General features: G+C 37.9%; 1 protein-coding gene across 1 annotated transcript; it reads right to left on the bottom strand.

The window, feature by feature from the left end:
• Nucleotides 1–561: 561 nt before the first annotated feature.
• On the bottom strand, nucleotides 562–15,678 carry LOC140157928 (uncharacterized). Its single transcript, XM_072181177.1, has 3 exons — nucleotides 15,236–15,678; nucleotides 7,960–8,114; nucleotides 562–3,877 (listed from the first exon to the last, which is right to left on the bottom strand). Exon 3 carries the CDS (start codon nucleotides 3,628–3,630, stop codon nucleotides 562–564), a length of 3,069 nt encoding a protein of 1,022 aa, XP_072037278.1. The 5' UTR covers nucleotides 3,631–3,877; nucleotides 7,960–8,114; nucleotides 15,236–15,678.
• Between the last annotated feature and the right edge of the window lie 333 nt (nucleotides 15,679–16,011).

Here is a 16,011-nt window from a genome sequence, read left to right on the forward strand (position 1 = left end):
TAATTAGGCCTTGGTGTGTTTCAAAATGTCCGCCACACTTATAGCATACAAACTTATGACAAGTTTCATGGCGTTCCTTCTGACATCTAGACTGAATCTTTATTCCACAGCTGCAAAGATAAACTTTGTCCTGAAACTTCTGATGATTCTTATAATGTTGATTGGGAATGCTTTCTAGGCAATATGCACAATGTTTGCCTTTTATTTTCTCTTCAATATGTTTTCTGTGCTCAGCAACTTGACATGGTGCAATGGACTTGCTACACACACTGCACCTACATGTACCTTTCTTGCTTCTCTCATGACTCATTTTGCCACGAATATCTTTGAATTGAACTCCACAATGAACACATTGTAAATTTTTATACACCACATTCTTCCCTCCTTTCCCCCCACTCTGTTCTTCCATATGCTTTTTGATGTGCATCTCCATTTGACAGGAGTTCAAAATCTTAACACCACAAGTGTTACAAGTCTTCCGTCTGAGTTGCCTTAAATGTTTGGTCAAGCTTACTGATCCTTTTAATCTTGGGAACTCCATACGACAAAACCGGCATGATACTATTGGCGCTGCTTATGTCTTGTTTTATGGATATCCATCTGACATTTTGTTTCTAGCATTTCACTGCAGTCTTCACATGGTATTGGAAATTTAATGGTTTGGTAAGCTTTCTCATATGCCATTTTGGATTCATGTTTTCTTTTATCTACTACTGTATCAAAATTGAGACCACAATACTTGCACTTTATGAACTGGGGTACGGTGCACGTCTCCTTGCCTGCATTTTGTCGAAGAATATGTTCCTGCCGATGATACGATAAGTTAGATTTGACTTGAAAATGCTCATGACACATATCACATTCATATCTGCATATATATGTATGCAGCTTGTAATCAGAAAGCTTTGAAAAAGTCATTCCACAACGTAAACAAGTCAAGTTTTTATGCTCCCATGAGCATAAAAGGCTTTCAGATGATTCTTCTTCCAATACACTCTTCACATGGGCTGAAAGTAGGCTGGCTTTCTCAAAGAACTTATCACAATGCTTGCACCAGTACCCTGGAAGCTGTTTTGATATCGGCTTGGTATATGTAATACTATGATACTGCTTTCTGTGTTTTTCAAACTCTATAAAATGGTAACAATGTCGAAAGCAAATATCACAAGTATACTTGAATCTGTAACTGGCATGCTTGTCTAAAGCTTCCACACTGTCAAATACTTTCCCGCATGACAAACATTTTTGGTCTAACTGTTCTACTTCCTTTCTATTGTACTCAACATGCTGCATATACTCTTGCGGGCCAAAGATTCCATGACATCCAAGACATTCCTTCTTGTTTTCATAGTCATGAAATCGGTTTATATGTTTCCCAAGACTTTTATTTTCCTCAAAGTGCTTTCCACAAAACTGACAAAAGAACTTGAACTGCTTTTTGTGCTGCAAATGGTCACATGCACTTACAATTACTGGCCTATTATGTCCACTACACATCTGACACCGTTGAGGGTACTTTAATTCAGTCAATGACACACGTTTCTGGTGTTCCTTCAAGGCTGCTGCAGAAGTGAACTCCACATTGCAACTGCTACAGATTTTGACTGACATCTTCTCAATGTCAGCTGGAATGTCTTCAGCTATTTGTCCACTTTGGGCATCAAATTTTGCTTTGGTGGTTTCTTCTAGACTCTCCTCTTCCATCTCTTCAGATATATCATCTATAATTTCTGTTGAATCCTGCTTCAACTTTGCTTCACTTTGATTTGCTATGACATGCACAACATGGACCATTTCATGTACACTTAAAAGCACTGCATCTTCAAATTTTGCTGAACAAATCCTGCATACATAATCATATTGACGACACCAATACTTCATGTGCTGACTTAAACAATAATTATTTGTTTCCTTATAGTGTTTAAGACACTGTGGACACTCAAATTGGCCCGTATCAGATTGCTCAAGTTGGTCTTCCTTATGTGAGATCTGATGTTTGTTCAATGTATCTTTGGACACTTCCCTGTTGCATATTTTACAGACAAAAACATGTCCATTGTCCATTTCTTCACAGCTTCTTTCTACATCTGGTTGTTCAACAGGTGGTTTGTTCCTTTTGTAATAGCCAGTTTCCTCTGATATTCCAGATACACTTGGTACAGCATCTCTTGGGGTCTCAATTGATAGTAGTTTGTATCTCTCAGGGCATTCAAACAGTACATGCATCTCTAGTGTCTCCTCATCTGGAACAATTTCACCACAATCTTTACAAACCACTGATGCGTGCTTTGTCTCATGTGCACGGAATTTCAGCATGCTGTTGAATATCTCGGGACATGCTTCACATGTATAGACTTTGCCTTCTGCTTCAATCTCATCATCTGCTTCATGACAAAAATTATTTTCCATTTTGTCTGCCAATTGACAAGTCCTCTTATGTACAACATAATTTTCTCTGTTCTCAAATGATATGCGACACTTCTTGCACCTATAATGTTCTGGTAATGTAGACACCTGGGACATTACAGATTTGATCTGTTGAGACTTTGATATCAGTGATGCAGTGTCAGCATCAGTCCCATTACTGCTAGATGCAGTAACATCTGCTGTAACAACTGTATCAACTGTAACATCTGCAGGGAGTTTCTTCTTTGATGGCTTAAGCTTATTTTTGTTTAAACAACCTCCATTCTTATGCGCCAATCCTGAGGGCTTATGCTGCCGTACTAATTTCCCACAGTATTCACACACATGCTTTTCCGTATGGACATCTCTTACATGACTACTTAATAGCTTCTTTGCTGCAAAAATCTTAACACAGTAACGGCATTTTAATGTTTCCTTTCCATGTCTCATTTGTTTGTGCTGATTCAGGAGATACTTGTGACTGAACTCTTTATGACAAATATCACATTTGCACATACGCAACCCTTTGTTAATGTGAACAACTCTATTGTGAATTTCTAAATAGTGAAAAGTAGCAAATACCAAATTGCAGGTTGGACACCTAGCTTGTTTTTTGAAGCGCTGTAATTTCAGATGACTGGCAGAATGTGCTTCCAAACTCGAGAAACTTTCAAATTGAGCATCACAAGCGTCACATTTGAACCCCATTGCACTGTTGCTCTGCTGCACATTTTCAATAGTGCCCTCTACTGCAGTGTCATTATTCTCATTCTTTTCACCTACAGCATCAAGTGGACAGTAGGAGCCTCTATGAGTGCCCAACTTTGCAATATCATCATAGCATTTGAAGCAATTCATACACTTCAGTACGCCGGTTGCAGTTTGATATTTTTCATCTTGTGTATGGCCATTTTGATGTGTTTCAAATTGATACTCGCTGATAACCCTCTTGCATTTACCACAAGTCAGTCTCTCTGTTTGACATCTTCTTATACATTTATGGTTACTTAAAGTTCCTTTCACTTCCTTCTGACAAATAAAACAAATATGTGTCTCTTGGTTATGACGTTTTATATGTTGCTTTAAATTGCCAATATATCCTTTTATTTCCTTCTGACAAATATGACAAATATGTGTCTCTTGTTTATGACTCTTTATATGTTGCTTTAAATTGCCAATAGCTTTCACTTCCTTCTGACAAATATGACAAATGTGTGCTTTCATTTTATGAGAATCACTCTCCTCCGTCTTTTTTCTTACAGCAGTTTTACCTCCTTCTTATGTTTTCTTTTCTTTTTCCTTTTCTTTTCCTTTTTCACCTTTATACCTGCACTCTTTGTAGAACCACTGCCAATTGCTTCATTTTTGTCATCCTCATCATCTGAAGACAAGCACTTTGATTGTGTTTCTGCAATCCAATCAGGATCATTGTCAGCATCATCTTGGAAGTCTGAATCACTCTCCCCCTCTCCTGTACAATACAAAACAAAAAATACAAAGACATTAATCATCAATTTAAGGGCTAAAACAATTAATTGGCATAACATAAAAAGTAATGCCCCGCCAAAATTGCATTTTTCAACTTAGGGCAGACGCTCATTTATTGGAAGCAAACTTGTGAAAAATCAGCTTGTGAAAATTGTGTAATATCAGCTTAACCATCCAAGGGCGATTTTAACGGTAGGATACATAACATTATCGTCACTGCATTTCCAGTGAATTTTCAAGCAAAAATAAATTCCTTGTATATAAATTTCTACTGTAATAATTTGGCAATGAACTGGATGGAAGTTGAGAAGTTTACAACAAGGTTCTGTCCATTAAATTTTGACATCCAGTAAACATGGCAAATGCCAGTTTAAAGCTTAATTTCTTGATAGAGTATAGCATGGAATTTCTGTCACTTTTTTCATTATGAAAATTGAGTAGGGGCATTTAATTGAGTAAATATGGTAGATCTGTATTTTTTTTAATTTTTTATTAATTATTTTTGTCACAGACTACTAAATTTAACCTGTTTTCGAATACTAGAAGCTACTGAAAGACCGTGATACACGCTAGATATTTATCTGAGTGGGTCCGCTTGAGCTCAACTGGCTCTTTGTATCCTTGTCACTTTTCTCCACTTGCTTAGTGCTTCAGAGGGCAGTTTAAATAGTCGGTCCTGTGTACATGTATTTTCTCACATTAATGCAGTGTGCACGTTAAAGAACGTCACAGGCTATTCGAAAAGAACAGGGGATCATCCCAGTAAGTACTGTTGACCATGCCTGAAAAAAGTGGGGAACTTGGGAACCACGTTCCCAGGAAATTTTGCTATTTGGAGGGAAATTTGTGTCTTCTAAACAAAGAAATACATAAGAAATAATGGAAACATTTTCAATACTGGAGGGAAATTTTTGCAAACTTGGAGGGAAATTTTGATGATGTTCCCGGGAAATATTGCATTTTTTCCAGCCCTGACTGTTGACTGTACTTCAAAAATACACTCATCTACTCAAGGTTCCAGAGTAAAATATAAGTACAGCTTGTCTGTACGCAGTGCGATACATATGAGGGAGACACTAATAAGGGAAAAGATTACCCACCAGCAAAATACCCATGCTCCTTTTCCTTTAAATGAAAAAAACACCAAAAAACAGGTAACCCACCCCCCAAAAAAAAAAACAGGTTTCTCTCAGAGTCCCATGCATGCACATAGGTAATAGACCTATAAAATTGACTTTTTTCACAATGTGGCCGCAAAGCTAATAAAAAAAGTGGGCAGAAAAGGCAATGAAAAAAAAAAAGAAATCTCGCATAGCGCATACAACTCTTTTTCACATGCACAAAATATCTTTCTCACCAAATGTTTCTGAGACTTCTAATATCAACATCTCAGTTTTGATGAGGTAAATGGATGGGATGAGGCTGGTGATTAGATCACACGGTTGTTTGATGGGATCATTTATTAGTTTTTCAAACAAAACATCATGTATAACCAAATTTTAGGCTTAAACAGCCAAAAGTGATATCGTGCTAATGTATATAGATGCTTTTGAGTCGTTCTCAACTTTAATTTTCCCCTCTTTTACAAAATTATTTACTTTTATAGTGTTTTTTAAAGCTTTTTCGGATATAAAATGTATGTATTAATGCCAAAATTGGTGGCGCTATTTAGTTACTGGAAATTACCCTTTCAAGCTTTTAATACAAATAATTCCTTTTATTGTTTGATAAAATATGTTTATAAAATTTCCTTGTTGCTTGTTTCACCTATTCCAGCTGTTTTTAATGGCGGTATTAATCACCTAACCCTTGCAAATAAAGAAATATGATTTAGGATAAATAGCGCCATCTATAGTTTGCACTTAGTTAATAATGAAGCCAATTCTATATACATCAAACAGCCGTGATCACCTGCATTTAAATTAAAAACATGGAATTATAGATGGATCTGGTCTTCACATGCAATGTAGAAAACTGCAGAGACAACAATTGGACCACCTACCTTGAATATTATGAGTATATATATAGGATAGGATGGGATAGGATAGGATAGGAAGCTTTATTTCACCACGGAGGCCCAAATCAACAAAGTTGTTCTTCCTTGGGGCCGTGGACATAACATAACATACAAAATATCTTAATAAACAAAGTACAAATAAAATTGACATCATCATAAAATTGATAGATTTAAACAACAGTTAAAAATATACACTTTTAGCATTATTTTTGAAAATATGTAAGGTCGTGGATTTTTGAATAGTTTCATCTAAATTGTTCCAGATGATTCCACCTCGATATGATAAACTACGTTTCTTATAATCTGTCCTCGGTTGAGGGATCTTAACATTAAATTTACTCTGGCAAAAGTTGTAATGATTCTCTGGAATTGAAAATATGTGAGTTAAGTACGGAGCTAGGTGACAAGTTATTCAAAATATATGTTAAAACAGAACAATTGTACTGCTGCCTATTAGAAACTGGTTTCCAACCAAGTTGATCAAGAACAATATTACTAGATGTGTCCCATTTAGCATTACAAATTATACGTGCAGCCCTGTTTTGGATAATTTGTAGACGTTTTGCTACAGAAATACTACAATTTCCCCAATTGAATTATAAACCATCTTCAAAATATCTTCAATGAGGAAATTAGATCTACATTTTTTAGCATGAACATTCCTTTGAGAGCTCTTTTACGCACAGTATCAATTTGTTGGTTCCAAGACAAAGTATCATCAATAATAACACCAAGGTGTTTGCTCTCTTGCACCCTCTTAATATTAACACCATTTATATGAACATGGACATCTGCATTATTAATATCTTCTTTTACTGAATGTAACCTTTGTCTTGAGCCTATTAGCATGAATTCTGTTTTGTCAGTGTTTAGACTAAGTTTATAACTTTGAAGCCATTTGTTGATGGTGTTAAGATCATTATTTATACTGCTAAAAATATCATTAATTTCATTAGAAGAATAATATACATGTATTACAGTATCATCAGCATACATACTTACTTTACAATGTGTTACATAATTAGGAAGATCATTGATATAATAAATTAGAAAGGCAAGAGGGCCATCAATTGATCCTTGTGGCATGCCACATACTATTTCACATTGATCAGAGAGTACACCATCTACATCATGAAATGTGGCTATATACCGTAAAAACTCATTAGTTAGCATATGTGCTTACTATCGGCGATGAGCGCTTTTAAAACATGCAAACAATAAGAGTCCCATCCACAAAAGTGTAAAGGGTTTTGAGCAAATCATCAATACACAGAGTTTACACGAGCAAGTAAACCTGCAAATATGTGTCTCAACCGCATTACATGTAGCTCAGTTGGTAAATCCCCGGACTTGGGTACAATTTCATGTTTTCAATAGCGCTTGATAGTAAGCACATATGCTAACTATTGAGTTTTTACGGTATACATGTGTGTGGATGGGTGGAGTTCAGGGTTGTGGCTACAATGTTTTTCAGCATAAAAATAGCAACAAACATTATCCATTTTTGGGTGATTCTCAAAGGAGCTTATTTCCTGATCACTCACGTTCACTAAAAGAACACTCTAATCAGTGGCATAGCTATTTTTAAGCCACTTATAATTTAAAGCTATTTATAAATAAGGGCTCATATTGAAATACCCTACCACGTTTTCACACAGAAAGAAGGCAGGATTCCACTCGCTAAGCGTGTGCCTCAGGAAAGCTCGGTCATAAAACGGATGGATTATATGCATCAGTGATACACCCTGCCCAGGATTTTAACAAAAGGCTAGCACAGGAAAGCTGCAGGATGGCGCACACCTTCCTGTGTAAGGGAATTTCAATATGAGCCCTAATATCATTAGCATGATTAGGACTGACATGATGTATTCTCATCTTAAATTCTAAGGCCGACTGCTGTATCTATGCATGTCCAGTCAACCCTTGCAGATTGACTCACAATAACCACCTGACATTCCGCATACCTCCATGGTCAATGAATGACCACACAACTGGACAAGCTCTTGATCTTGTAATAAGACATATTGCTGAAACTACAAAATACATACCACTACTGCTTGGTCTTGTAAATAGGCTCCTGGGTCTTTTACATGCCTTTGAAGAGATATTAGCAGTCAAATGTTTGGTCTTCTCTTTGGATTCAGAATTGTCATTTTCAGGATCCTAATGCAGTTTTCTCTTGTGGGAAGACATCTTCAAAAATCTGAAAGACATTAATGCAAATATCGTATTAGGTAAATTCATCTGGAATGGTCCATTGCTTTTACTTATATGGTCGCATGTCATAAGTTGGGTATGCTAAAAGGGTGGAGGGATTACACTTTTCTGAAAATTGCGATACAAATTTGATTGGCTTTCCGTAACCCCATATCCTACAGCAGTGGTTGATACCTCATTTTAAGCCTAATATTATACTCTTTCAGTCTACTGAAGCATATAATTATAAAAAAAAAAAAAAAAAATCACATCAGTTGAAATAAAAAATGCCAGGGGTGGAGGAGCAGGCGGATGTGGAGCAGGCGGATGCGGGAGTGTGCAATAGGGCATATGTGAAAATTCACATGTTAGCATGTCAAAACTACTGGTTACTTTTTCAAATCTAGGGAGGGTATGATGTATTGACAGCTTTGAATGTTGAATTTGTACAACTAAAACAATTACTGACTACTTAAGGTGGCGCTACACCCTCTGATAAATTTTGCATTTTTCTCAAAAAGTAACTACACACTGGTAACAAAAGTTATATGTATATTATAGGGGCAAGGAATCCAATTACTTTCACTGAAATTTCAGTGATTCAAGACAAGGGATTCATTATATGTTAAGAAGTGAGGTACATTCTAGCGGTATCTCTTTGCTTGCTAATCTAACTTGCTGATCAGCAAGTATAGACGAATCCAACTATAGCCAAGTCATGGTCAGGATTTGGTCGGACATCTTTGGGTAGCCGCTAGCACCAACCTGGTGTTTTGAGCGTCCAATTGAACAACTAAAAGCCGCCTAACACCTAGAGAAGATACAAGGACGAGGAGGGTTAATAGAATAATATATATAATAGATCATTCCGCAGGTAATCCCATCGCATCTATTCATACATAGTCCTTTTGTTCGCAAGTACATCAATGCATAGATACCGCGTGTAGTTAATCCGATTATTATGTATTAAGGTGTAAAACGGGTGATGGAATGCAGTTTAAAATTTCCGCCAAGGCCGAATCATTTCACATTTTGAGTGCATTGTAGCCGACGGCTACCCAACTAAAGGCTGCTAGAATTTAGATTCGTCTACAGCCTACCCTCAGCCTATGACCTCCTTGAGAAACCTCCAACCAAGAATGCTTGGAAGACTCTGGTCAGTAATGCAATCAACACTTACTGGAATGAACAAATGAGAGATCAAGCTGCAGACAAAACATCCCTGAAATATCTGAACACAGCCGACCTACTGGGGTACCACATCCGGTATGGAGAACTTTGCCTGCTACTCCCCGAGAAGTCGAAATGGCAGCAGTAAAAGCAAGACTCCTTACAGGAACTCTTGTGCTACAAGGAAACATAGCTAGATTCAACCAATTTGAGGTGGACCCAACTTGTACTCTATGTAGCATAGAGGCAGAGGACCGTCTCCACTTTCTATTGAGATGTGAAAACCTTGCGAACGCTCGTATATCATCTGGCTAATCTCAAATATCTTCTCGGCCGTTTCTACTGCTCAGCGACTGTGAACTAAATCTGTGAAGACCAGCTTACCCTTCTTCAGATCATTCTGGACTGCACCCATCCTACATTGACTAGGCTTGACCTCCGCACACCGACACCGCCTGGCTAATAATTATTTGGTGCAGAAGGGACACTAAAATGAATACACGGGATCGATACACGTGAATTGCTATGCAGGATGCACGATTTTGATATCAGACGAAAATCTTCTGATACCGGGTTAGAAAATGATGAATATCTCCGTCATGATTTTTTCTCAAGAAACCAGATTTGGTCTCATAAACTTGGAAATACGTGTTGAACAGATATGATAGTCGCTAGAATGCGCTTTGAAAATTGGCCGTGCGCTTTGAACTCAAAATTTGACCATTTTATATTGCGTTGGTCCTGTTATGGACTACAGCGTGCAGCGTGTAGTACAGCTGCACTCACTGTAGGCAGTATAAAAGTCGATGACCATTGACCTCAATGGGGTATACAAGCTTAATCACGCACAACCAAGATCGCTTACCCGGCTATTGTGAGTAGCCTTAGTTATGTCCCTCGACTAATTATTAGTTTAAAAGAGCTTTAAAGGTTTGAACCAAATGGCTAATCGTGGCTGTGGATTTAACCTACCATGGCGATTCCTGCCATGAAGATATAGGGTCGAAGACACTGTGCTCCGTCCTTCATTAGCTAGCCTGTGTGAGGAAATTGAACCAATTTCCAGGCTGCTCTGCTATTGCCTGCATATGAAGAGGATCTCACTACTGAATGTAGCAGCCATCTATAATCATGCTGGCTATGTTCTCTTTTCACTATTGTGTCACGTTGCAATAGATCATTGTATTTATTGCTTATACTAAAGCATTTCTGCATTGTATTGTTGTAAAATGCTTTTGATTGTATGTATTATGCTACCTTTATGCCATCTTTATGCTATCTTTGCGAAACACAACAATATAAATCTGCCTCCCATACGCATAATAGAACATTCCCATCAATTAAAGCCATATCATAACATTTTCTAGTCCGAATAATCAGACCCAGAACAAAATAATAATTTCGGACAGAATAATTTCTGACATGATACTGTACTGGGTCTGAACTGTTTCCATATGAAATCTTGATGGCAAATAGGACAAAAGAAGCACATGGTTCTACTTGACAGCTTTTAAATCCCTATTCATGTTACGTGAATCACGCTATTGTGGACCATCCTTCTGATACTGGAGTGTTTGGACAAGCGGAACGGTCTTTTGTCTACCTCTCTGTTTGTAAACAAACCAGGAGGTCGAAATAAATCCTCCTCGCCGAATCACGAAAGTCAGCGTAATAGTACGGCACTAAACATTTTCAAACAAAATAGATTAGCATTTATTTGCCATAAAATGTTAGCTTTTACTGTCAGATATATCCCCTTTTATTTTTGAGCCGACGGCAAAGCAAAGAAAATTGGAATTTACTACCAGCGTACATGTCGCCAATACGTACGGTACCACTCCTTCGGTCATGTTGTGGTACGACACTTTGTTGTGTATATCACCGTCCCGCACGCCGTGTACGTACTGTGTGTTATGAACATCGTGTATGCGTTTGACTAATAATTCCATCGTAATAATAAAGCGCCGGTTCCAGTGTTTTATTCAAAATCTCGGATTTTGACAAAACTACAGCACCTAGAGTCTTGATTTTTGCATGGTAGGCCTATATTGGTTGAATAAAGTACAATTTAATCGTCTAAAAAAAGGAATTTCAAAAATTCAGTGAGGGCGTCTTCCTCAGCAAATGTTATAATATGGCTTTCAGTACACCGGAAGTTCCTCTCATCTTACCGACGACTAAACAAATGAGACGAAGAACTGAACAACCATTTTTGTCCTGAAAAAATGCTTCGTTACGATCAGAAATGCCAAAAATTTATTTTTACTACGCTGGATATTGTGCTGGAATCAAAGTACCGTATTCATTAACAAAGTCATTTTGGGTGGGCGCTAATTTTTTTTACCTCATTTACCTAATTTTTTCATAAGGGGCGTTTATTAGAGACAAATTTACGTATGTTATAAAAGGGTCTTGAGATGTTCTAGTAGCTTTTCTGATGCAGAAAATGTATTGCAAGTGTACGCAGGACTTGTAGTCCTGCAGCTATTTCACTGTATCGACATCTATCTGTCACTTCAACATTAATGGTACCCTTTAGTAAATTGAAAATACCCTGGGTGGGCGGCTGGGCGCTTATTGGGGCATGGGCGCTTACTGGAATGAATACGGTACATGTAAGGATCAAATTTGAAGGTAAATAGGCCAAATATTGCAAGAAAATCTACTCACTATAATGGGAATCCCAATTGAATGAACGCAGCTTTCAATAGCGTGACGAACTTTTGCGTACACTGCGCGATGTACGCCAGCGTGTGCGACTGTGCGTGAGTAACGCGGAAGTGAATCGTACCATGCCAACGCACTTGTGATTGGTTAGCATTGTATCCAAGGTCGTGCGTTCACGTTGTAGTTTAAAATATGCGATATGCGATCGCGGTTGGATCGAGTACAGCTGTTGAAAGCTGCGTTCATTCAATTGGAATTCTCACTATAGGACGCTAGGGACTGTGCAGTGAGTACACTGCTATATATGTCTGGTTCCATACAGCAATACGCAGTTTACGTATTACGAATACGTAATCAACACAAAGCTTTTGTGAGGATTAGTGAGTGCCGAGTGGATAAGAAATTGACAGAGGAGGATACGAAGGACACGCCGATTGTTAGTTGTCAATCATGAATTGCCGCAACGTTTTAATATTTTACTGCATGGCATTCCGCAAGCACCAAGACAAATTATGCCATATTTTTCCAAAGATCATCTCATATGAATTAATCAATTATTATTGATCACCTATTTACTATTATCGGCGAATTTGCTTGAAAACATGTGAGTTCATGTTGTGTAAACATAATTAGCATAGACACAAATGAAATTACGATGCAATACAATGCAATTTGAATGCGCCGCAGATCTATCTATAGAAATAAGCCGGGAAATAAGGCTGCCGGGTTTTATGCAGAATTAGACCACGTCTGGCGTAATATAACTATTTAGACCCACATACATGATATAGGTATGCTAGGTGAATTCAAATTTGCCATCAAACTGCATCATTTTACATATCAAATTAAAGCCCTTGAGTAAAGAAAGCCAAAACTGAAAACATTTTTGTCATAGCACTTTCCGTAACAAAGTTACATCTTGTGAAAGATTGACTTTCATCAAATAGATTCTGCTAGCAAAATTCCCCAAAACGGCATTAATAGGGGTGTTTCTAGATCTTAGTCTCATGGCGATAGCAGCTTTTTTTAATGGAACTGCTATCAAAATCCCTCTAAAATTCCATGTGTGACTTGATTATCACCATAAAAAATCATATATGTGACCCCTCGGCACAACTGAGCCCTGAAGTCGCCAATCATCATTTTTGAGATATTCAACCAAAATATTCTGCTTGAAATTAGCTTTAAAATGATGTATATCATGTCTATAGTACTTGACATTTAAGTAGTGAAAAATCAATAAAACAGTCAATAAATCCTTTGTTTCCTATTGTTTATTGTTAAGTTCGATGGAGCATATCTCAATAGTGGCACTGGCGACTTCCGGGCTCAGTTGTGCCGAGGGGTCACATATTTGGGTCAAGTGAAGTATAGAAAACATATTTAATATGTAGGTTTCCTTCACCGACCTATTCTCGGAAAAAATTCAAATTTCTATGTAAATATGCATTGTGTTTGGCCCCGGTCTCTGCGAATTTCGCTGACTAGAAAATGTGTTAACTAAGGTTTGCCTGGGATACCTAATACTAGACACAGACTTTAAGGTACATATTTCGAGGTGCATAACAAACACCAAATTGGTGTCATAACAAACACCAAATTGGTGTCGATGACCTGACATGCATGCATTCTTTTGTCGAGAGTTCACATGGTCTTTCAATTTGTGCCGAGTGTCTTTGGCAGACTTGACTATGCTTCAGTGGTCATGAAAGGATTCAATAGATAACCTCTGCCCCACTAATCCCCAGCTATTGTCTGAAATTGCACCTCGGAAGATATATGTGACACGATCAAGGGAAATGAGTCGGATGTCGCTAATATTGATTTTGAGATATTGGCAAAGAAAGTGTTAAAATTCTTTTGTTTTATACTGTTTTCAGCGATTGATAAATTGATGTAACTTTGCAAAGAAAAGCCGTATCAACATGGGATTTTCAGTTTCTGAAAGCTCTAAATGTCCTCTTTAGAAACAAATGTAAAACTCATTTTCGACCAGTGTCGACATGTGACTCATTCCTCTTGATCATGTCACATATTATAACAACTCAGTCCCTCAAATGATAGTCATATAACGACCAAAAGATAAATGACTGACTATCATTGAGGACTGAGTTCCGCAGATCTAACCCAGACGTTAGCCTTTTCAGTATCTCTTTCCTTGTTGGAAAGGTACATGTACATGTATAACGTTGAGGAGATAGGAACATGTACAGAAGATCCGGGACCTACTCTGCCATGTTTGGCTGAGTAACGGTACATGAACACGGTCTTTTGTGCCTATGTAAATTAGTCATTGTGTAAAGCTGTGTTTATACCCAGACTGAATCATTGTCGCTAACTACACAAGTTATGTGTGCTATTTTAGAGAACATTGACCGACAGAGGGCGTCAATATAGGCCTACGTGTCGCTTTTGAAAAACAGCGAATCATACGCATGCTCAGCAGGCAAATACGACGGCGATTTAGTACACTGACCATGCGTGCGATTCAGGTTTCTCCAAAAGCGATTGAGTATAAATGCATCTTTAGAAATGACCGACGATTGTGTGTTCTCAAGTGGGTTTTATCATGTTAATTAGTGACCTCGATCAAGCATTGAAATGCTGTCATTTTTTGTACTGGATCGTTCAAGCATCTCCAACAAATTTTTCAATGTAAGTGCCTCTGGCCCTAGTAGAAGTAAAAACGGATACTATGGCCAGAGTTCTAGGGCTAGTCTAACCTAAGGGGGCTGGCATTTTCTTCGGAAGGGGGGTCACAAATATGTCAGTGACCGGAGTCAGTTTTTTATGACCCCCCCTATCGCAGGCAAAAAAATTTTACGACCCCCCCTATCGAAAAATTTTAGGACCCCCCCCCCCTTCCAACTACACAGACTCAAGAAAAATTATTCATTGCAGGAACTAAGGCGCGTAGCGCGTTAAAACAAAAAAGAAAAAAAAGTGTGTGGAGCGTGTTAAAACTTTTATTGTAAGTGGAAAAAAAGGCCCGCGGAGTGTGTAAAAATTTTGCATAGATTGTATGCACATTTCGATTGCAAAGGTAAAGAATGCGCCCGCAGCGCGCGAAAATTTTGAGTCACCAGCCCTTAATAATTCTGTAACCCCCCTATTTTGGGTGTTAAAAAAATTATAACCCCCCCTATTTTTGGTCTGAAAATTCTATGACCCCCCCCTGTATTTTTGTGACCCCCCCACTCCCAAAGAAAATGCCAGCCCCCTAATTATATAATACATGCATGAATGATGATGTCATGATAACCTATAAGATAAGTTACCGTATGTAATTACCTCTTGTTATTTTCATCAATTAGTTGAATAACCACTACCTCATACAGATGTTGGTTTATGTTGACGACAAGAAAACAACTGAATTGACAATTTTTGGAATATATTTACAGCAACTACGCTTCGACTTTTTTTCCGTGTTTCGCAGACTTTTGCTCTCGCCAACAGCTCGTATGCCATTAAATGCATGATCTGGGCTCACTGCACCTCGGTACTCCTCTACAGTGCAGTGAGCCTAGATCTTGACATAGGACAAACGCACGGCGCATGCGCGGACCGGGAACTTTGAAGAAATCGGAAATGTCACTTTTTGATGTAAACAAAGAGTTCGTACATGGAAACTATACTGAAATTTCACCTTTTTACTGTCTATAAATAACGCGATCGGATGAAACTAACTTGACGAATATAATCACTACAGTCATAACTTTTATCAGCATTAATGGTTTGGCTTGGTTTGAAAAAATAATATCGAAAAACATCGTTTTACATTCCGCCGTCATGTCAAAAAAATGAACGTAAATTTCCTCATAATTTTAGTGTAAAAATGTTGCCAAAACCATGCCAATGGCAAGCTGAGTTTTTCATTTTAGGACCTGAAACTAAGAAATAATGTTTGGAGTAGTGTTTTCTAATTAAAAAATTCTGAGACGGAGGATTGGTTCACTGAAAGTGAAGTTACAATGCAAAATACGGCCGGGCATGATTTTCCCAAAACGACCCGTATTTGCTCAGTGCACAGTAGGTAAGCTTAAACGTCTCACAAATTCAAAATGTAT

The sequence above is a fragment of the Amphiura filiformis genome, chromosome 7, assembly GCF_039555335.1.
Source record: "Amphiura filiformis chromosome 7, Afil_fr2py, whole genome shotgun sequence".
NCBI lineage: Eukaryota > Metazoa > Echinodermata > Ophiuroidea > Amphilepidida > Amphiuridae > Amphiura > Amphiura filiformis.